This window comes from Mizuhopecten yessoensis, unplaced genomic scaffold (assembly GCF_002113885.1).
Source record: "Mizuhopecten yessoensis strain PY_sf001 unplaced genomic scaffold, ASM211388v2 scaffold716157, whole genome shotgun sequence".
NCBI classification, from domain to species: domain Eukaryota; kingdom Metazoa; phylum Mollusca; class Bivalvia; order Pectinida; family Pectinidae; genus Mizuhopecten; species Mizuhopecten yessoensis.
Window position 1 is genome coordinate 140562 of NW_018479976.1, and position 23423 is coordinate 163984.

Genomic DNA, 23423 nt, shown 5'->3' on the forward strand with positions numbered 1-23423 from the left:
AATGTATTGTGTCGTCATACCGTCAGTACGATCATTGTCATTAATGTATTGTGTCGTCATACCGTCAGCACGATCATTGTTATTAATGTATTGTGTCGTCATACCGTCAGTACGATAATTGTCATTGATGTATTGTGTCGTCATACCGTCAGTACGATCATTGCCATTAATGTATTGGGTCGTCATATCGTCAGTACGATCAGTTCATTTAATGTATTGTGTCGTCACACCGTCAGTACGATCATTGCCATTAATGGATTGTGTCGTCATACCGTCAGTACGATCATTGTCATTAATGAATTGTGTCGTCATACCGTCAGTACGATCATTGTCATTAATGTATTGTGTCGTCATACCGTCATCATATGATCATTGTCATCAATGCATTGTGTCGTCATATCTATGATCTCATTAATGAAGATCAGTTTTGTTACTGTTTGTTATTTAACATCTTATGCTATATTCATATTAAATAGCATCAAGCTAGAAATATCAATAGTAATTTAATAAATTTTCGTTAAACCTTTTTTTTTCCTTTTGACAAAAGTTTCCCCATGAGTTTGAAGACGAGATAAGAACTTCAGTCAAAATAATATAATATAATTGTTGTTAATATTTCCTCGATTTGATTTCAGGGTACACATCCCCCTCCCCCCCNGAACACACAAGGCAAATTGAGGTAAACAAAATAACAAACAAACTATAAATATCATCAATGCCAACTTATCTACCTCCCGATGTTAGAGAGCGTACCTGCCGGGTGTTTCGTTGATGATTTCCACCATTTGTCGGAGGTATTCCGGAGCGTACACCACCACCTCCTCCAGTTCCGTTATCGTAATGTTAACCTCGTCAAATATAGCTCTCAGGTAGCGCATCCAAGCAAACTGTGAGATAGAAAAACAACTGATACACTGTAGTTAGTGGTATATGTATCTGGTGTGGGCGTCATACATCTCTCAGAACTGGTAAGGGGTCAAATGTCCTCCGGTAAAACTCTCCTCTGTAAGGCCCCGGTCAAACATTCACAGATCGTCTCGCCGGATCCACTACGGATGGAAACTCACGGATGACCCTGGAATAGTCTATATTCGTGGTCCGCTACGGAAGCACCACGGTTTGACTACGGACAATACGGACAGCTACGAACCACTACAGATCCGTGGCTAATCCGGCTACCGATTCGCGATCCGTGAATGTGTGACCGGGGCATAAAACGGTTTTGTCTGGGAGAGAGTGCTGTGACGTCAATGTTTAAAGTTGGCAAGTACGATGTCAAGAGCAACAAATTGATTTGAACAAAACACAAAACAAAATACAATAATATGGACATCAGGTATATGCATTAAGACAGGATCGGGTATGTGACTGATTTATTGTATTCTGTTTTAAAGACAGTCTTTAACTACAAGAACATTAACGGTCAAACACACTTAAGACTTTCACTGTTCACAAGGGATAAAACACAATAAATGTTCTTAGGAACAAATCACACAACAGCATGTTCACAGAGAGTAAAATCATACATAGGTACGTTTACAGGGAACGATCATCAAAGTAGCATGTTCATCAAAGAATATGTGACAACAAATCACATTATTATACTTCATGTACACGCAATGTGTCTGATAAGACAACGTACTCAATCATCTTCACTGTTGTGTTATTGTTTCTATTCGGCATAGTAGAATGTTTATTACCGTTGCGGTAGGGAACACAGTTATTTAAATCAGGTTCCCCTGGCTTTATCCTCTTCGCATGTTTCCCTTCCATAAGGGCAATTAATGTATACAGCAGCATTTTCACCGAAAACAAGCATACAATACCATGTCCATTACATCAAACAAGGAAATAGAAGCATTTCAACTTTGAACAATTATCACAATAGGACAGGTTTCTTTGGGACAATCATCACATACTCACTGACTTTAAAAAGAGGAACTTGTAATATACAGTCAACACGTGCACGTATATTCTTTGTTATCTATTCAATTTATTTCAATAAAAAACGACAACTCACCCCTGGAACTATTTGCTGAAGTTCTCTGACCGTCATCCTGTTGTATAGTTTCTCGTTGTCTCGCCGATCTACCTGGGGTACCGTTATCTGTGATAAAGTCATGCCTTTCTTACCATTGGTTTATATAGTTATGTGATATTCTATATAATGTATTACTACCGTAAGACAATTATAAAATACGCAATAAAGATTTTACATTCAGTTACTTGAGTGAGAGATAATGCAAAGATTTGAAATATGCAATTAATAGGACAATAGTATTCACTGCTCAGAACTTAAATAAGCATACTATACTGATTACTATTAAGATGAACATAGCCAACTGTTGTATACTCAAATTAGTGTAATCCGCTGTTTTCAACTCAGACAAGCACGTTATTTTGTTCATGACTCTAATATGCACACCTAGCTGTTTAATTCAAAATTAAAAAAAATAAATCTTGTGGAATTACAATAAACAGCAGTTGTGGAGACGGAACTACAATAAACAGTCTAATGAATTTTATGCATACGTTTGCAAGCCGTATTTCAAGATCCACCATTTCCCGAATGTCATCTTCAGCAACCGTTTTATTGGCGCCAAAAACCATAGCAACAGCAACTGCAAACTCCTCATAAACTACGACGTCTGGGTCGTGGCGACCTTTGGTGTAATAGTCCCTGGAGGGCATTCCAAGGTCGGGCTGATCAAACTGGAGGGCAGACAGGGTAACACTGTACAGTTTACCAGGTACACTGGGTGTAGACGTTTATTGAACGGAGGTCCTGACTTACAGGGTAACATGTAAGATTATATGGATATCTCCTAACTACCCTAACGTACATCATATCTGTGCTATATGTCAACATCATCATCATCATCATCTCACATACATTGTGATGCCATTACCTCCATCATCCTCATCATCATCATCTCACATATTTGTGATGTTATTACCTCCATCATCCTCATCATCATCAATCATCATCATCAATCATCATTCATCATCAACATCATCATCCTCCATTCATTCATGTATGATGAAATGATTTCATATATTATTAGTACATGCATCTTTTCAGTTGCATCACAACATTAACACTTGTGTATTTTTACATAAACACATCATCTTTCTACTCTACATCCGCCATCCATACACAATCGCCCTTACTCACACATGTGGACATTATAACTGTGTTATGTGGACATCATACCTGTGTTATGTGGACTAAACACTTGTGTTATGAGGACATTATACCTATGTTATGTGGATATTATATTTGTGTTATGTGGACACCACACCTGTGTTATGTAAAAATACCACCTGTGTTATGTGGATATCATACCTGTATTATGTGAACGTCTGAATTTTTATCGTCGGCGCTGACCCACTGATCCACCAGTATTTTATTATTGTACAGACGTAGTTTGATGAGCAGGCCTGTCAGGTCGAACGTTTCCTCTGGCCACGTTCCGTTAACAAACGTTACAGGCCAACCACCAAGCTCCTCAATCAGGTGTATAGCAGGTTCAATGCCTCGCTCCTCAATTAAAGCTATAAGGGATTTAAAAAAAATCAATTCAGCAATATTGATTGTAAGTGACATCATTTTCATGATAGAGTAGAATTTGTAAGTGACATCATTTTCATAATAGAGTAGAATTTGTAAGTGACATCATTTTCATAATAGAGTAGAATTTGTAAGTGACATCATTTTCATGATAGAGTAGAATTTGTAAGTGACGTCATTTTGATGATAGAGTAGAATTTGTAAGAGACGTCATTTTGATGATAGAGTAGAAATTGTAAGAGACGTCACTTTCATGATAGAGTAGAATTTGTTAGTGACGTCACTTTCATGAAATTAAATGAAAGAGCAAAATTTGTAGGTTAGGGTATTTTCATGAAATTAAACGAAAGAGCAGAATTGGTAAGAGACTTCACTTTCATGATAGAGTAGAATTTGTAAGTGACGTCACTTTCATGAAATTAAATGAAAGAGCAGAACTTGTAAGTAACGTCACTTTCATGATTCCATTCGCTTGTTCTGTAGTATGTCCTTTGTCACAATGTCACACAGGATTCTCACTTTAGGAACAAGTTGAAGTGGTCACATGACCATCACGTGACCATCAACTATCAATAACACTCGACAATAATCGTCACATCACAAACAGCTGAGGGACAAGTGGATTATTACTGGATCAACCTTAAAGGCTATTTTTACATATGTAAATGATCGTTTTAATTGTAATCATAAGTGACAATAATAGACTTATTTTTATTATATCAAATTGAACACGATATTTAATGACGTTATAATGAAATAATTCATTGGGACTACTTACTTTCATTAATACAGGAATGGTACAGATGTTTGGCTTTCCTCGAAGCTTCACATTCACCAGATGTAACTGGCGACTCCAGTAAATCTACAAATAACACCATCGTTCTATATAACCGCGTAACAGCACTGGAAATTGACTGCACTTTCAGATGCTATCATAAGATTGGGTATGGAATGTGAATAGGATTTCAGAGTACGCTATCAAATTGATAACGAACCTAGACTTTCCTCCGAAAATAATCTCATATCACATCAGAATGGTATAAAAATGTTATTATCTTAAGATCTCATGATTCTATATGATAGAAGACAGATCTAGCTGGTACACGCCTAACCAATAAATCAATAAATACCCGACAAATTTAAATAGGAGATGTTTTGTGCTCAAACACTCCTCAGTCACTGTTTGATGAAGGCTGGAACGAGTTCCTCTAAATACGATATCTTTAAAAACCAACAAATTTTTATTGTTTGATTTTTTTTTCTTTAAATGAGGATTTTATCTTATTTTATACGTGATTACGTTCAGTCAGCTGACACCAAGAAAAGCAAAATGTGACGGAAACTTTCAAATCATTACGTATGTAGGGATCTAATAGGGAATATATATACACTGCCCTCCAAAGGTTCTGTTACAAGTACAGAATTATGTTAATCTTGTTTTTATTATCATTTGTATATACTATTAACGAAGTTATTGGACAATTATTTCTGTTGATTTTATTATGTTAAGTTAACATAATGTTACAAAAATCAGCTATAATGTAAATTGTCAAAAACATTGTAATTCCATTAATATTTAGTGTATCCTCCACGAGCTCTAATCACAGCCTGAATACGGTCAGGCATACTCTTAACCAAAGTTCTACATATCCTAGCAGGTATTCCATCCCATGCAAGCGGTAAGGCAGCTTCAAGTTCCCTTAGGTTTCTGCTCTTGTGTCGGCGAACTTCAAAACCCAGATCTCTCCACAAGTTTTCTTTCGCGTTCAAGTCGGGGGACTGTGGGGGCCACTCCAAAGACAGAATATTGTTGTCCTCCTTCCATTCGTTCACTATTCGTGCCCGGTGGCATGGGGCACCGTCATCCTGGAAGAAATCGTTGTTTCTATAGCCTAGCAGATGTGCTGATGGTACCGCGCTGTTTTCTAAAATGTCAATGTATTTGGTTCCGTTCAGATTTCCTTTCAAAGGAGTGAGGTATCCAGTCCCTCGGTAGGACATTGTATCCCAAACTGTCACACCGCCACCACCAAACTTAACTGTAGGCACTACACAGTCTTGTCGCAATTGTTCATTTGCCCTTCTTCTCACATACGTCTTGCCATCTGTTTGGAAAATGGTGAACCTGGACTCGTCAGTCCATAAAACAGTCGACCAGTCCACCACGGTCAAATTTGCATGGTTCTGTGCAAATGTTAATCTTTTCCGGTGATGGGTAGCAGTCAAAGGTGTTTGTTTGACAGCAACACAACATTTCAATCCCGCATTGTGTAATCGTCTCCTCACTGTGGTATTCGACGCTACCACACCATTTTGGATCCACTCCGTTCGAAGCTCAGGAACGGTGTCCTTGCGATTTCTGAGGCTGGTCCGGACTAATAATCTATCATCCCGAGGGGTAGAAATCCGTGGCCGGCCAGAACGTTTTCGATCCTCATAGTTCCCGGTATCTTGGAACCGTTTAATGGCCCTGTTCACGTTATGTCTGCAAAAAAAGTGAAACATTAAAACAACTAAAGACAGGTTCTTGATAAGAAACGTATGCAAATGCACTAAAATCCGCGATGAAAACAGTCACTTACCTGTTGGTTCCAATAATTCTTTCAGTTTGGCCGGCAGCAACACCATTGCGATGGTAAAAAAAACACGCTGGAATCGTTCTTCTCTTGTCATTCGCTTCTCATGAGTATTTGCAAAGTGATTGAAAAGTACAAATATACTTAAGAGATAACAAATAATCAATGAATGGTGAATAGTGATGTATTTTGTCATTTTCAATAAAGTTAAAATTAATACCGAGTACATTTACGTAAATCTAACAACTCTCAAACATCAGATAGATTTATGTAAAATGTGAAATATCAGAATTGTTTGACAAAACCCTTTTTGTGATTCAATTTGGATAATCAATTAACTATTCCAATAGTTTTGTCAAAAATAATTTATCAGCTAAATTTAAAATATGTAACCGAACTTTTGGAGGGCAGTGTATATACTGTCTCATTGTCATTATACGGATGCTCGAGCACTTTAAAGCTTATATTATTAAATTGAACAAGCATGTTTATACTACACAATTATGAAACTATATAGATATCATTAGGTTTTATCTCAGCGCTACACAATACAAATATGGATTATTGGCTCTGCAGTGATTGTCCCAATATTCCAAAATCTTATCATCAAGTTGAGAGATGAAGTAAAATAAATATAAATATACAACATATGATATAGCGCCCTATCTAGCTAACATAAGCGACTCTAGAGCGCTTTACAGTACATATATATACAATCTTATACAATCAATACAATAAGCATATACATTAATCAATACAATATTGAGGAATTCGCAGGAGCTGCCTTATCAGGCGCTAACTACTAGTCCTATACCACCTAGCTAATATCTCCCTATGTGTGGATGCCTGCGTGTATGTTGAAGCTGTATGACGTTCTGTTTGTAGTGGGACCGTTCTTCCGACAGTATCATTTATAGTGCCACCTCACTTGAATGCTACAACACAGATACCGCAACATCCACCCCAGACCATTGTATACTCCACCTGGGATGTTGGAGTTGTGTGGGCAGGAGAAAAACACTTTCTCTGAATATTCCATGCGTACGGCGACTTTGGGATGTTAACCACTCGACCAATCCGCCAAAGTAAAGAAAGTAGAGTGTCGAAGTTATACATTCTGAACTTTGGTGTGATGTGGGGATGTACATACTTTTGAGAGTTACGTAAGAATGCACGTACATTTGTAGGAGATGTACGTACCTTTGAGGGTTACTTTGAGATATACGTACCTTTGAGGGTTACATGGAGATATACGTACCTTTGAGGGTTACATGGAGATATACGTACCTTTGAGGGTTACATGGAGATGTACGTATCTTTAAGGGTTACATGGAGATGTACGTATCTTTGAGGGTTACATGGAGTATTACGCACCTTTGAGGGTTACATGGAGATGTACGTATCTTTGAGGGATACGTGGAGATGTACGTACCTTTGAGGGTTACATGGAGTATAATGCACCTTTGAGGGTTACTTTGAGATATACGCACCTTTGAGGGTTACGTGGAGTATTACACACCTTTGAGGGTAACTTGGAGATATACGTACCTTTGAGGGTTACATGGAGATATACGTATCTTTGAGGGTTACATGGAATATTACGCACCTTTGAGGGTAACATGGAAATATACGCACCTTTGAGGGTTACATGAAGTATTACGCACCTTTGAGGGTTACATGGAGATATACGTACCTTTGAGGGTTACATGGAGATATACGTACCTTTGAGGGTTACATGGAGATCGTCTCTTAGTTTAGCAAATGTGTTGTAACTTGGTCTGTCATCAGGAATAACATTGACTTTATTCCAAGACCCGCACGCGAACTCAAAAAAGTTATCGCACGGGTCGACCTCCTGGTTCATACCCTGTAGTAGCCTGGCCGCTGTAACAATAGTTAGACAATAGGTTAGAGTATATAGCTGATGTCTAATGATATGTACGTAACAAAAACAAGATAAACATTTGCACGGTAGGAAATCACTGAACTTATATCCGGAGTCTATCAGTGATCCGCCAGAAGGTACGCTTTGGCAGGACATCTGATTGGACGTCACAATCACACGTCACTTTTGTATTTTGACGTCACAAAGAGCAACACATGTTCAATAGCAAAAATATCAGTTTTTCATATTTTTATAGCACTGATGATGTCTCAAATATAAACACGTGATACACACGGCATTATAAGTATGTATCTATCCTTTGGATTATACGTGTCTGCGCCATTTAATAAATATTAATTGTGACGTCATCCTGCAATGTTTCAGAAAGAAATGATGGTCAAATTGGATATTATCATTCCTGATTCTGATAATAGTGATGATATCAACATGAGAAACAGCCTATATCATTTATATCATTTCAACAGCGAAATCAGCATAAGTGCCATTTACTTTCAGTTCTGTTTTCAATATCTGGTGAATTGTAATCCTTTCTATACCTGCTCTGACGCAGTCCTGTGACAAACACACTGTACTAGTGGCAGCAAGCTTTGAGGCGCCACCTATAAAACAGAGAGGTGGCATGATACAATAATATAAATATACAAAAGTAAAGCGAAAGACCAACCCTACTACTCAAATAACAGTTCTCCTAAACACTGCTTTTCTCTGATTATCTCCCATGAACACATTCCATGTACATTTCCTTTACATTTCGTTCTCTTGAAACAATGCTAAATATGCTCTAACCCCCTCCAATCGGCACAAAACATCCAAACCTTTGTATTTCTAAAGAGGATATATTGTCCAGGGGTACAGGCCAGTACAGAGGTGTACTTACCATTGTACAGGTCCGTACAGAGGTGTACTTATCGTTGTACAGACCTGTAGAGAGATGTACTAACCGTTGTACAGGTCCGTACATAGATGTACTTACCGTTGTACAGGTCCGTGCATAGATGTACTTACCGTTGTACAGGAACGTAGTAGGTGTACTAACCATTGTACAGACCTGTAGAGAGATGTACTAACCGTTGTACAGGTCTGTACAGTGGTGTACTAACCATTGTACAGGTTCGTACAGAGATGTACTAACCATTGTACAGGTCCGTACATAGATGTACTTACCGTTGTACAGGAACGTAGCAGGTGTACTAACCATTGTACAGGCCTGTAGAGAGATGTACTAACCGTTGTACAGGAACGTACGTAGGTGTACTAACCATTGTACAGGTCTGTACAGTGGTGTACTAACCATTGTACAGGTCCGTACAAAGATGTACTAACCATTGTACAGGTCCGTACAGAGATGTACTAACTATTGTACAGGTCCGTACAAAGATGTACTAACCATTGTACAGGTCCGTAAATAGATGTACTTACCGTTGTACAGGAACGTAGAAGGTGTACTAACCATTGTACAGGCCTGTAGAGAGATGTACTAACCGTTGTACAGGAACGTACGTAGGTGTACTAACCCTTGTACAGGTCTGTACAGTGGTGTACTAACTATTGTACAGGTCCGTACAAAGATGTACTAACCATTGTGCAGGTCCGTACAGAGATGTACTAACCATTGTCCACGTCCGTACAGTGGTGTACTAACCGCTGTACAGGTCTGTACAGTGGTGTACTAACCGTTGTACAGGACCGTACATAAGTGTACTAACAGTTGTACAGGTCCGTACAGAGATGTACTAACCATTGTACAGGTCCGTACAGTGGTGTACTAACCGTTGTACATGTCTGTACAGTGGTGTACTAACCGTTGTACAGGTCCGTACATAAGTGTACTAACAGTTGTACAGGTCCGTACAGAGATGTACTAACTATTGTACAGGTCCGTACAGAGATGTACTAACCATTGTACAGGTCAATACATAAGTGTATTAACCATTGTTCAGGTCAGTACATTGGTGTAATAACCGTTGTACAGGTCCGTACATAAGGGTATTAACCGTTGTACAGGTCCGTACATAGATGTACTAACCGTTGTACATGTCCGTACATAAGTGTATTAACCATTGTACAGGTCAGTACATTGGTGTACTAACCGTTGTACAGGTCCGCACAGAGGTGTACATACCGTTCAGCTGGTCGTCATGCCGTACAGCCTCGTTGATTATGAGAATGACGGTGATACAGAGTAACACTCCACAGCTAACGAGTAGAGCCACCTCCAAGTACGTCCTCTCTCCTATCCAGCCACGCTGTCTCCTCTGGACCATGTCTGCTGGACTGGTAGAAAATAGAACTAAAATTAAGTTAACTAGAACAGAACAAAAAACATCAAATTTGAATAGAAGTAAAAGAAACCTTGCTGCCGGCCGTATCATTAAAAGAAGTCCTGCTGTTGTATATATTATAGATATACAATCAGGGTATTAGACACACCACGATGTAGGTTCATTTTAATCTGCAGTCAAATCTTACGGTCACGCATGTAAACGTAGTTGATTGTAGCAGGGGATGACCGTAGTTGACTGTAGTAGACAGTAGGTGACCTTAGTCAAACGTAATACACGTAGTTAGACGTATTTATAAACGTTGTTTGAACTAAGAGAAACCCATCATTTGGCCTTGGTTAGCCCAAATATTTGATTCATGTTCAAAATATCTCTACGGTGAGTTCGGATGCCAATACCCTACTGTGACCGTAGTTTGAACGTAGTTGACCTAAGTTGACCGTAATTGACCCTACTTGACCGTATTGTAGAGTTCCCACAATGGGGCCCGTGACCACTTTTCCCGGACTAAGGTTTGAAAGTTGACTTTGGTCAGTTGGAGTGTGCTTATTAAAATGAGCTGGGGTGAACCTCGTGAAAATTTGGGCTAATTCGGTTAGACGCGAAATTCAAAATGGCCGCCATACAGCATCTGATATTTCAAATGAATACATATCTTTGCTTCTATATGTCTATCTTAAACGATTTCGGAGTCTAAATATATGCTGTAAGGGTCAGGGATTTCATTTATCAGCAAAAGAAATTTAACTGTTCGGTCGAAAAATGATTTATTATTTGTTTGCAGCCAAAACCAAGATAATTACAAGCTGACTGCAAAGGAAAAGACCAGGAAAATATCCTTAATGGTTAAGTTGTAAAGGTTTTATAACCATTGTAAATTAAATAAAACAGCCATTGTTTGGAATGGTCTAAGACGTCCTCTTCGTAGAAGACACGGTATTCCATTTATGCTGGGCCAGTCGCCTTCTACGATACACATGCAGTGGGATAGGATACCCACTTCAGTGCTCTAGCCTCTCCTGAAGTTTCACCGATTTTCTAAAGCACGTCTTGCGTCACTGGGTATGCTTGGCGGACAATCTGAAGCTTGATATTGTATCAGATCCACTTTAGAGTTGTTATCGGATTCAGAATTCAGCTTCATCATGCAGCTGATGATTTTGTCCTTCTGTTCGATAACAACATCTGCTGAAAGATTGGTTTGGTTATATTTGTTTAAAGGCCTATCAACAGCTAAGGTCAAAGGACGTGCATCCATGTGTGTTGTACATGCGCACTGGACTACTTGCTTTTGTGTGCGTGCAGGAGGCAGAGGTTGCCAAGTAAGGCGCTAGGAAATAAAATATAGTGAGAAGTAGAAAGAAATATAGAGATTCCAAATTTTGCAATGTGTGCAGCAGATTTATGTCGCATTTGTGTCCCAAAGTAAAGGTCACAAAAACAAATTCCCAATTCTGCAGAGGGTTCCACATTAGTCGCCTCTTATGAAACAGCAGGAGTATTCTTTTCGCGATCCTCAACCTGCCGGGGAAATGCTGAATGAATTACTTTATCTGTGAACTTGGCATTAGTCACGGCTGTCTGCGCTGTCTCCAATTTTCATGTTTATCGGATCTGCCTCTATGCAGCTGCATTTGAGTTCTTCCATACTTTCCATCAGAGAAAATATTCCAACAGCTTAGCCCGATGGAGTACATAATAGAGTCATTGTTTGCGTGATGCTTTGCAACCTTGGAAGACTCATCCTTTAGAAACTTGTTCAGTCTTTCTTTGTTTCTCCGATAACCTATAACCTATCGAGGAAACCTGTCTGATGTTTCAATGTACACTTTTCTGGACCCGTCTTTATATGTTGTCTTGGCTGATCAAGGTCTTCGATAGAAAGTCGACATTATAGCAATCATTTGGATGCCTACTGCAAAAAAATGGAGAAATGATTTGTCTGCATAATAGCACCACATTAGGGCAAATCAGTATGAGTTTCTTAGGCGATAAATGACCCAAGCTGCTGAATATTGTGAGAAACCTGATGGGTTTGCCCTCACGCAGTTATGCAGAAAAGCTTTTTCTCCATTATTCAAAGTAGGCTCCCAAATGCATTCCAGTTTATGTTTGTAAATGATAGCTACATGTATGTGGTAGAAACTTCCATGAATATGGTGTGCATAAGCGACGTACAACCAAGACAGCATATAGAGACAGGTCCAAAAATGTCTTCATCAGATAGTTTTTCCGACAAAAAGGACTTTCAAGTCCTGATCAACAATCAAGAAAACAAACAATGCCTGAACTCGTTTTTAATGACTGAGTCAACCAAGCATGCAGAGAAACACACAGAAAATAATTTTGGGTACTCCACCAGGCAGAAATATAATTTATTCTGCATATGTTGTGCATCATCTGGAGGGCGCCCTTTTTATCAAACGGGAGGTTAAAACCATCAGCTGCGGAGATATTTGCTCTGTTGGAGTAGCTGAAATCTTAGTCCCAGTACATCGTGGATCTGATACAGCATCTGGCTTCTATGGACACGGGGAAAATAGTGTATGACACAGAGAGTCCGGAACGCGCATTCTTTTGAAAGATGTTGGCAAAGCATTCCAGTAACAAGAGATGCTTCCAAGTTTACCTTTCACTAAAATATGATGAGCTAAACGCACCCCCTGATCCACGGCAGATGTGTATCAAATGTGATGTTTAACAAGGATACACTTCCTAGAAGTTAGCATGATTTGGATGAACATGACTCATGAGTAGATACCCGCACAATGTTGTGGATGAGGATGATGGAAGTAATATTGACTGTGGAGGAAGATTCTCTGAGGAAGATATTAACTGAAGGTCTACTGTTTTTTTTTTACCAGACAACCTGTGAAGGTTCGGGAAAGAATAGACCTGGCGAATCACACTGCATGATCGAAAGAGGCAACTAAAGTGCCTCCCCTGCAGACCCGGGGAGTGTTTCTTCCTTGTCCTCCATTAAGGAAACATTGAAGAAATCAAAAATAGTTCTGCTGTATCCCGCTGCATGTGTATCGTTAAGGCGACTTGTGTGCCCCCCTACCTGCAGCAGTGGGGAATTTCGTTCGTGTCTTCTACGAAGGGGACATGAAGGAGACCAATATTGAACTGCTGTGCCCATCACAACACTCGGAATCTTTTATGCTTTCTATTTTATCTGTCTACTTTCTTTTCTATCTACTTGTTGTTTCAGACAGTGTCTCCATAGGAACCCGTCCTCATTTGACCTTGGCCTTTGTGAGGACGCCTAGCCCGAAACATACAGAATAATTGATTAGACAGTTTAGACAATGGTTGTTTTATTTAATGTGCAATGGTTAAAGATAAAACCTTTACAACATTGCCATTAAAGATGTCTTCCTGATTGCTTTCTTATGCAGTCAGCTTGTGATTATTTTGGTTTTGGCTGCAAACAAATGATAAACCATTTTTCGACCGAACACTTACTCTTTGCAAGTTATTTTGCTGATAAACGAAATCCCTGACCCAACAACATACATTTAGACTACGAAATAATTTAAAACAGAATTATAGAAGCAGAGATATGTATTCATTTGAAATACCAGATGCCGGATGGCGGCCATTTTGAATTTTCGCGTCTGACCGAGTTAGCCCAAATTTTCACGAGGTTCACACCAGCTCACTTTAATCAGCACACTCCAATTGATTAAAATCAACTGTCAAACCTTGGTCCGGGAACATGGTCACGGGACCCCATTGTGGGAACTCTACTAGTATAATTTACCGTAGTTGACCGTAGACACTACGGATAACACTACGTTCAAGTAGTATAGGGTCATGTAGGGACAGCTTCTAGGGTTGGACTACGTTTGAAGTACGTTCACATGTACAGTACTGTTAAGTACGATTAACTAGGGTCAACTAGGGTGAAGTATCGTTAAGTAATGTTAAGTTTAGGAGTTAGGGTTAGGAAACTACGTCTAACTACGTTTAATTCGTTTAACTAAGGTCACCTACAGTCTACTACAGTCAACTACGGCCAACCCCCACTGCGGTCAACTACGTGCGTGACCGTAAGATGTGACCGCGGATTTACTTGTGTAGGTCTACGAGTGGAGGTCGTCCTGTGTACCAAAACAATCTGTATTCATTATTTCTCCGATGCTATACTCAGCTTCAATACTTCGTAACATACGAATGCAAGAATGTCAAGCAATACGATATTAGGCATAACTAAAACAAAAAATATAATTTCTGAACTTGTAATGTCATACACCGTTCTTCTGCATACCAAGAAAAACGTATTTGTTTAAATAGAAAATATGCCACAAAGCATATATGGTCAGAACCCGGATCACAACGTAATACCGAAGCTTTTTTGGAAATATTTGCATTTAAGGTACAACATTACAGTATTTGTAATTTTCGGAAGCAAATATTTGTTATGTGCAGGGAAAGGTTTAGCAAACGACCTCGACTAAGCAATTCAAGTGGTAGTCTCGTTCAACCAGACGCTTGATCACTTGTTATAGCCTGCGCAGACAACAAGAGTCTGGTTGAACGAGACAAATCAATTGGTGACGGGCGCCAATGACGGTATGTGTTACAGACTATTGGTAGATCTTTACCTGGGTACTTACCCCGTATATTTGACTTGAAGACCATCTTCTGATAGATAATGTTTAGATTTCCCATTCATTTCCATTACCGGAATAGCTAGTACTGGCATGGGGTCTCACATCTGAAACTAAAACATAATAGCACATTGTCAGAAATGTTATATACGGTGGTAAATTTCCCTGAGGTATTCAGAGGAGAAGAATATGTATGCCAGTGCTGAGGTAAGTTAACTATATAAAGATACAGATAAAATTTGTCAGATAAACAAGATGGAAGTATTTCTCGATAATACTGCTGACTGGTGTGTGCGTTCACCGTTTAGTTAAAGCCAGTAAGATAAATACGATAAATACTAGTTTATTTAAGTGTCACCCATTGATCGACAGTAAAATACAAATCACAATCATAAAATATACAAAGTAAACAGCGATCAATACCCAGCCATTACTGGTTGAATTATGAGATACTAAAAATCATAAAAATAATGATAGCCGATACATTTCAAAATTAATCAATCCTTATGCAGATGTTAAGAAGTTAAAACATCATGTCGGACATACAGAACCCTGCACCGATGTCAGTTTAATGCAGAGTCCGCTGCGCGTGCCCTTCGGATAAAACCATAATGCGTTAAATAACGCACTCGCTCCTAAACAAAGAACCAGCTCGACAGACCCTGTCCCAAACTGCCACGAGTGAAGGGCTCTAATAATAACATAACATCAATATATTACACCGTAGTAAAACAGATACCCATAATAATACCTCAGATTATAATCAATTAGATATATAATGATCACGAAGTGGGGGTGGACAAGAGTCTGCCTATTGAGGGAGTCTCTATCAGGCTAGGCGCTTACTTCAGACCCCCACTCATTCAATAAATGAACAAAATTTAAATAGTTTGGAGCACGAGGAGTGACCTACATTATAAAGAAACACGAACGTTGTACATGGGTCTTTGAGTTGAGTAGGGCCCAAATAACATAACGGCATGTTCATACGGGGTGTTCTCTGAGTGACAACATATTTAACAACACTAGGCAGGCGTTGTTTTATGAAACAATGGCAAGTTAATTATCTAGTTTTTCATAGAAGCTGAATTTCACTAAAATATTCCCCTTATTATTACCTATGTTTCACACAACACATTTTCTAAATTCACATTTGCCATATTAGTCAAAATCAACCATTAATGGCACATATTGTACATTCTAAGTTGTGGCATTTTCTTGTTATTTAAAAGTGTTTCCTCATATTTTGAAGAGACAATAAAACACATTTAAAACTAATTAGAGCAAAATATTTAAACAGGTGTGCTAACGAATATTTCAGTATTCCTTTATTACCTGATTTTTGTAAAACTTAACATTAAAATGCTATATACAAACATTGTTTTATCATCTAAAAACAAAGACAAAATGAGGTAATTAGGTTAAATACATGTACAGTATTTGATGAAGGCTGAAATGTCATAAATGTTGTTAGGCACAAATGAACAGGTTTTTTTCTAAAAGCAAAATGCCTAAAAATTGACTTGCAATATGCTGTAAAGAAAAGAAAAGGGAAACTGAAAATGTAAGAATAAACATGATGTAAAAGAAAAAAAGAAATTTGACCTCGATTATAATTGTTCTTGGACATCGGAGGCTGTATCTGATCAGGTACGACCGGATTATCTCGTTATACAATAATGAACCTAAGCAGATATATACGTATCCATTAATCCGACAACAATAAAACAAAAGAATATACAACAATTTCATAAGTAAAAGTTTCACACATGGAAAACGAGTTTATATTACTGACACAAAACACGACATAGTGCTAGCGTATTTAAATGGAAAATGAAGATTAAAATGATTATCAAATGTTTACTCAAACAACACGTATATGTATAATAAAGAAACTTTTGTTCAATTACATTAATCTTCGCACGCCATCTGCGAACTTGCCCTGTGTGTCTTAGGGACATCGAAAACGAATATAATTTCATTTTAAATGCTCCTTATAACGATATCAAAATCACAGATAGTGAGCCCTATTAGCGAGGAAATCCCCTGTCTTTAAATTAGTAAAATCATATAATCGAAAAAAAACGAACGAATTTTTGCAATTTAGTGAAATTTGTCCATTATGCAAATATTTAGTAGATAACTAAATGTTGTATCAATGGAATGACCCTGTGAATCTTTGATGTAACTGAGATTGATGTACATGTTGTTTCTATGAACTGTATTTATTTATGATCAATAAGGAATAACGAATTCTGAACGGATCTCGAAATTAAGTGACGACAGACCATTCATATTCAAATTAAGGGAATTTAACCATTTATTTCTGCGTTCAGTGACGAAAAATAATTTATCTTTAAGTCAAATGACGACAAACAATTTATCTCTAAGTTAAATGACGACAAACAATTTATTGCTAAGTTAAATGACAGCAAATCGTCTATCTCTAAGTTAAATGACGGCAGACCATTTATCTCTTAGTTTAATGACGACAGACAATCAATATCCATGTTAAATGACGATAGACTGCCAATCTCTAAATTAAATGACGACAGACAAGATACTTCTAAATTAAATGACGGCAGGCCGTTAATCTTTAAAGTTAAATGACGGCAGACGATTTATCTCTAAGTTGAATGATGACAGACCGTTAATCTCTAAAATAAATGACAGTAGACCATTAATCTCTAAGTTAAATGACAGTAAATCGTCTACCTCTAAGTTAAATGACGGCAGACCATTCATCCCAAAGTTTAATGACGGTAGACCCTTTATCTCTAAGTTAAATGCCGGTAGACCATTTATATCTAAGTTAAATGACGGCAGATCATTTATCTCTAAGTTGAATGATGACAGACCGTTAATCTCTAAAATAAATGACAGTAGACCATGAATCTCTAAGTTAAATGACAGTAAATCGTCTATCTCTAAGTTAAATGACGGCAGACCATTCATCCCAAAGTTTAATGACGGTAGACCATTTAACTCTGAGTTAAATGACGCCAGACAATCAATATCCATGTTAAATGACGATAGACTGCCAATATTTAAATTAAATGACGACAGACAAGATACTTCTGAATTAAATGACGGCAGGCCGTTAATCTTTAAAGTTAAACGACGGCAGACGATTTATCTCTAAGATAAATGACAGTAGACCATTCATCTCAAAGTGTAATGACGGTAGACTATTTAACTCTGAGTTAAATGACGACAAACTATTGATCTCTAAGTTAAATGATGGTAGATCATTTATCTCAAAACTAAATGACGGTAGACAGTTTACCTCTAAGTTAAATGACGGTAAACCATTTATATCTAAGTTAAATGACGGTAAACCATTTATTTCTAAGTTAAATGACGGTAAACTGTTTATCTCTAAGTTAAATGACGAAGTACATATGCTAGAAGTATTACCTGATTTATGCCATTTGCTGTTTCCCAAGCAGGCTCCTATTATTGGATCAGTTAACAGGTTCATATATTTTGTTTTATCATTATCATAGTTGAAATCCCTTTTCTGTACGTTATGGCGGATGAAATGATACACATGTAAGCAGTAGCTTAAATGTATATCTTTCCTATACACAGTTTCAAAGAGTGTTTATGCGTGCAGCAATAACATTAATTTCTTGTATATTGTTGATCGGTCTGGTTGAGCGTTAAACGATGTACAGGCAATATTGAAAGTAGTTCCAATATTTATTGATATTGTTTTCAGGTTGGAATGCTCGTATGTAATACACTCTTTATTTCTAGGATTCTAAATAATGTTTAATCGAACAGGTCAGGCGGAGAACATTTACTTCAAATCAAATTAAATTAAAGTAATTACATCGTAAGCATACAAAGACTGAACTCAGGGTCAATGCAAAACTGCAACAGGAAATGATGAAATACCGAAACCAAAGGGAAGACATCACGAATTCAACACTAAAACCAGAAACCGGGACTCAGTGTCCGGCAAAGATGAATCTCCTTCACAATATGTAGCAGCCTTTATGATGCCTTTTCCAATACAGAAACAAATCTGCAGGTCAACAATGATCAAAAACTTAGTGAACAGACATTTCATAAGTAGTAATCAGCTACAAATGATACAGAGGATGTTTACTTCAGATGTAATAATTAGCTACAAATGATACACAGGGTATTTACTTCAGAAGTAGTAGTTAGCTACAAATGATACAGACGATGTTTACTTCAGAAGTAATAATTAGCTACAAATGATACAGAGGATGTTTACTTCAGAAGTAATAATTAGCTACACATGGTAAAGAGGATGTTTACTTCAGAAGTAGTAGTTAGCTACAAATGATACAGAGGATGTTTACTTCAGAAGTAATAATCAGCTACAAATAATACAGAGGGTCTTTACTTCAGAAGTAGTAGTCAGCTACAAATGGTACAGAGGGTCTTTACTTCAGAAGTAATAATTAGCTACAAATGATACAGAGGATGTTTACTTCAGAAGTAGTAGTTAGCTACAAATGGTACAGAGGGTCTTTACTTCAGAAGTAATAATTAGCTACAAATGATACAGTGGATGTTTACTTCAGATGTAATAATTAGCTACAAATGATACAGAGGATGTTTACTTCAGAAGTAATAGTTAGCTACAAATAATACAGAGGATGTTTACTCAGAAGTAATAATCAGCTACAAATGATACAGAGGATGTTTACTTCAGAAGTAATAATTAGCTACAAATGATACAGTGGATGTTTACTCAGAAGTAATAGTTAGCTACAAATGATACAGAGGATGTTTACTTCAGATTTAATAGTTAGCTACAAATGATACAGAGGTTGTTTACTTCAGATGTAATATTTAGCTACAAATGATACAGAGGATGTTTACTTCAGAAGTATTAATTAGCTACAAATGATACAGAGGATGTTTACTTCAGATTTAATAGTTAGCTACAAATGATACAGAGGATGTTTACTTCAGAAGAAATAGTTAGCTACAAATGATACAGAGGATGTTTACTTCAGATTTAATAGTTAGCTACAAATGATACAGAGGATGTTTACTTCAGAAGAAATAGTTAGCTACAAATGATACAGAGGATGTTTACTTCAGATTTAATAGTTAGCTACAAATGATACAGAGGATGTTTACTTCAGATTTAATAGTTAGCTACAAATGATACAGAGGATGTTTACTTCAGAAGTATTAATTAGCTACAAATGATACAGAGGATGTTTACTCAGAAGTAATAGTTAGCTACAAATGATACAGAGGATGTTTACTTCAGATTTAATAGTTAGCTACAAATGATACAGAGGTTGTTTACTTCAGATGTAATATTTAGCTACAAATGATACAGAGGATGTTTACTTCAGATTTAATAGTTAGCTACAAATGATACAGAGGTTGTTTACTTCAGATGTAATATTTAGCTACAAATGATACAGAGGATGTTTACTTCAGATTTAATAGTTAGCTACAAATGATACAGAGGTTGTTTACTTCAGATGTAATATTTAGCTACAAATGATACAGAGGATGTTTACTTCAGATTTAATAGTTAGCTACAAATGATACAGAGGTTGTTTACTTCAGATGTAATATTTAGCTACAAATGATACAGAGGATGTTTACTTCAGATTTAATAGTTAGCTACAAATGATACAGAGGTTGTTTACTTCAGATGTAATATTTAGCTACAAATGATACAGAGGATGTTTACTTCAGATTTAATAGTTAGCTACAAATGATACAGAGGATGTTTACTTCAGAAGAAATAGTTAGCTACAAATGATACAGAGGATGTTTACTTCAGATTTAATAGTTAGCTACAAATGATACAGAGGTTGTTTACTTCAGATGTAATATTTAGCTACAAATGATACAGAGGATGTTTACTTCAGATTTAATAGTTAGCTACAAATGATACAGAGGTTGTTTACTTCAGATGTAATATTTAGCTACAAATGATACAGAGGATGTTTACTTCAGATTTAATAGTTAGCTACAAATGATACAGAGGTTGTTTACTTCAGATGTAATATTTAGCTACAAATGATACAGAGGATGTTTACTTCAGATTTAATAGTTAGCTACAAATGATACAGAGGTTGTTTACTTCAGATGTAATATTTAGCTACAAATGATACAGAGGATGTTTACTTCAGATTTAATAGTTAGCTACAAATGATACAGAGGATGTTTACTTCAGAAGAAATAGTTAGCTACAAATGATACAGAGGATGTTTACTTCAGATTTAATAGTTAGCTACAAATGATACAGAGGATGTTTACTTCAGATTTAATAGTTAGCTACAAATGATACAGAGGATGTTTACTTCAGATTTAATAGTTAGCTACAAATGATACAGAGGTTGTTTACTTCAGATGTAATATTTAGCTACAAATGATACAGAGGATGTTTACTTCAGATTTAATAGTTAGCTACAAATGATACAGAGGATGTTTACTTCAGATTTAATAGTTAGCTACAAATGATACAGAGGATGTTTACTTCAGAAGTATTAATTAGCTACAAATGATACAGAGGATGTTTACTTCAGAAGTAATAATTAGCTACAAATGATACAGTGGATGTTTACTTCAGAAGTAATAATTAGCTACAAAAGGTACAGAGGATGTTTACTTCAGAAGTAATAGTTAGCTACAAATGATACAGAGGATGTTTACTTCAGAAGTAGTAGTTAATCTACTTTTATATCTGAAGTGTACGTCTTCTGTAACGACTTTAGCCTCCTTATATAACTGAAGTATACGTCTTCTGTAGTGACTGTAGCCTTCTTATATATCTGAAGTATACGTCTTCTGTAGCGACTGTAACCTACTTTTATATCTGAAGTGTACGTCTTCTGTAGCGACTGTAACCTACTTTTATATCTGAAGTGTACGTATTCTGTAGCGACTGTAACCTAATTTTATATCTGAAGTGTACGTATACGTCTTCTGTAACGACTGTAGCCTACTTTATATATTAAGTAGACGTCCTCTGTAGCGACTGTAACCTACTTTTATATCTGAAGTATACGTCTTCTGTAACGACTGTAGCCTACTTTATATATTAAGTAGACGTCATCTGTAGCGACTGTAACCTACTTTTATATCTGAAGTGTACGTCTTCTGTAGCGACTGTAACCTACTTTTATATCTGAAGTGTACGTCTTCTGTAGCGACTGTAACCTACTTTTATATCTGAAGTATCCGTCTTCTGTAACGACTGTAGCCTACTTTATATATTAAGTAGACGTCCTCTGTAGCGACTGTAACCTACTTTTATATCTGAAGTATCCGTCTTCTGTAACGACTGTAGCCTACTTTATGTATTAAGTAGACGTCCTCTGTAGCGACTGTAACCTACTTATATATCTGAAGTATACGTCTTCTGTAGTGGCTGTAGCCTACTTATATATCTGAAGTAGACATCTCCTGTAACGACTGTAGTCTACTTATATATCTGAAGTCTTATATATCTGAAGTATACGTCTTCTGTAGTGGCTGTAGCCTACTTATATATCTGAAGTAGACATCTCCTGTAACGACTGTAGTCTACTTATATATCTGAAGTAGACGTCTTCTGGAACGACTGTAGCCTACTTATATATCTGAAGTAGACGTTTTCTGTAACGACTGTAGTTTATTTTATATATCTGAAGTAGACGTCTCCTGTAGCGACTGTAGCCTACTTATATATCTGAAGTATACGTCCTATGTAACGACTCTAGCCTACTTATATATCTGAAGTAGACCTCTTCTGTATCGACTGTAGCCTACTTATATATCCGAAGTAGACGTCTTCTGTAACGACTGTAGTCTACTTATATATCTGAAGTAGACGTCTTCTGGAACGACTGTAGCCTACTTATATATCTGAAGTAGACGTTTTCTGTAACGACTGTAGTTTATTTTATATATCTGAAGTAGACGTCTCCTGTAGCGACTGTAGTCTACTTATATATCTGAAGCATACGTCTTCTGTAGTGACTGTAGTCTACTTATATATCTGAAGTATACGTCTGCTGTAGTGACTGTAGCCTACTTATATACCTGAAGTAGATGTCTTCTGTAACGACTGTAGACTACTTATATATCTGAAGTAGACGTCTTCTGGAACGACTGTAGTCGACTTTATATATCTGAAGTAGACGTCTCCTGTAACGACTGTAGTCTACTTATATATCTAGAGTATACGTCTTCTGTAACGACTGTAGCCTATTTATATATCTGATGTAGACGTCTCCTGTAGCGACTGTAGTCTACTTATATATCTGAAGTAGACGTCTTCTGGAACGACTGTAGTCGACTTTATATATCTGAAGTAGACGTCTCCTGTAGCGACTGTAGTCTACTTATATATCTGAAGCATACGTCTTCTGTAGTGACTGTAGTCTACTTATATATCTGAAGTATACGTCTTCTGTAACGACTGTAGCCTTCTTTATATATTAAGTAGACGTCCTCTGTAGCGACTGAAACCTACTTTTA

The 23423-nt window shown here is 37.1% G+C and overlaps 1 protein-coding gene across 1 annotated transcript in view; it reads right to left on the reverse strand.

Moving 5' to 3' along the window:
* LOC110441883 (neprilysin-like) overlaps nucleotides 1-23423 on the reverse strand; it is a 97469-nt gene that overhangs the window by 34006 nt on the left and 40040 nt on the right. The window contains exons 2-10 of the mRNA XM_021485168.1: nucleotides 14958-15064; nucleotides 10176-10327; nucleotides 8590-8652; nucleotides 7870-8031; nucleotides 4350-4433; nucleotides 3347-3555; nucleotides 2533-2712; nucleotides 2021-2107; nucleotides 754-887 (exon numbers count right to left, since the gene is read on the reverse strand). Of these exons, the coding sequence (XP_021340843.1) occupies nucleotides 754-887; nucleotides 2021-2107; nucleotides 2533-2712; nucleotides 3347-3555; nucleotides 4350-4433; nucleotides 7870-8031; nucleotides 8590-8652; nucleotides 10176-10327; nucleotides 14958-15046 (1160 nt within the window). The 5' untranslated portion in view covers nucleotides 15047-15064. The remainder of the gene's footprint in view (nucleotides 1-753; nucleotides 888-2020; nucleotides 2108-2532; nucleotides 2713-3346; nucleotides 3556-4349; nucleotides 4434-7869; nucleotides 8032-8589; nucleotides 8653-10175; nucleotides 10328-14957; nucleotides 15065-23423) is intronic.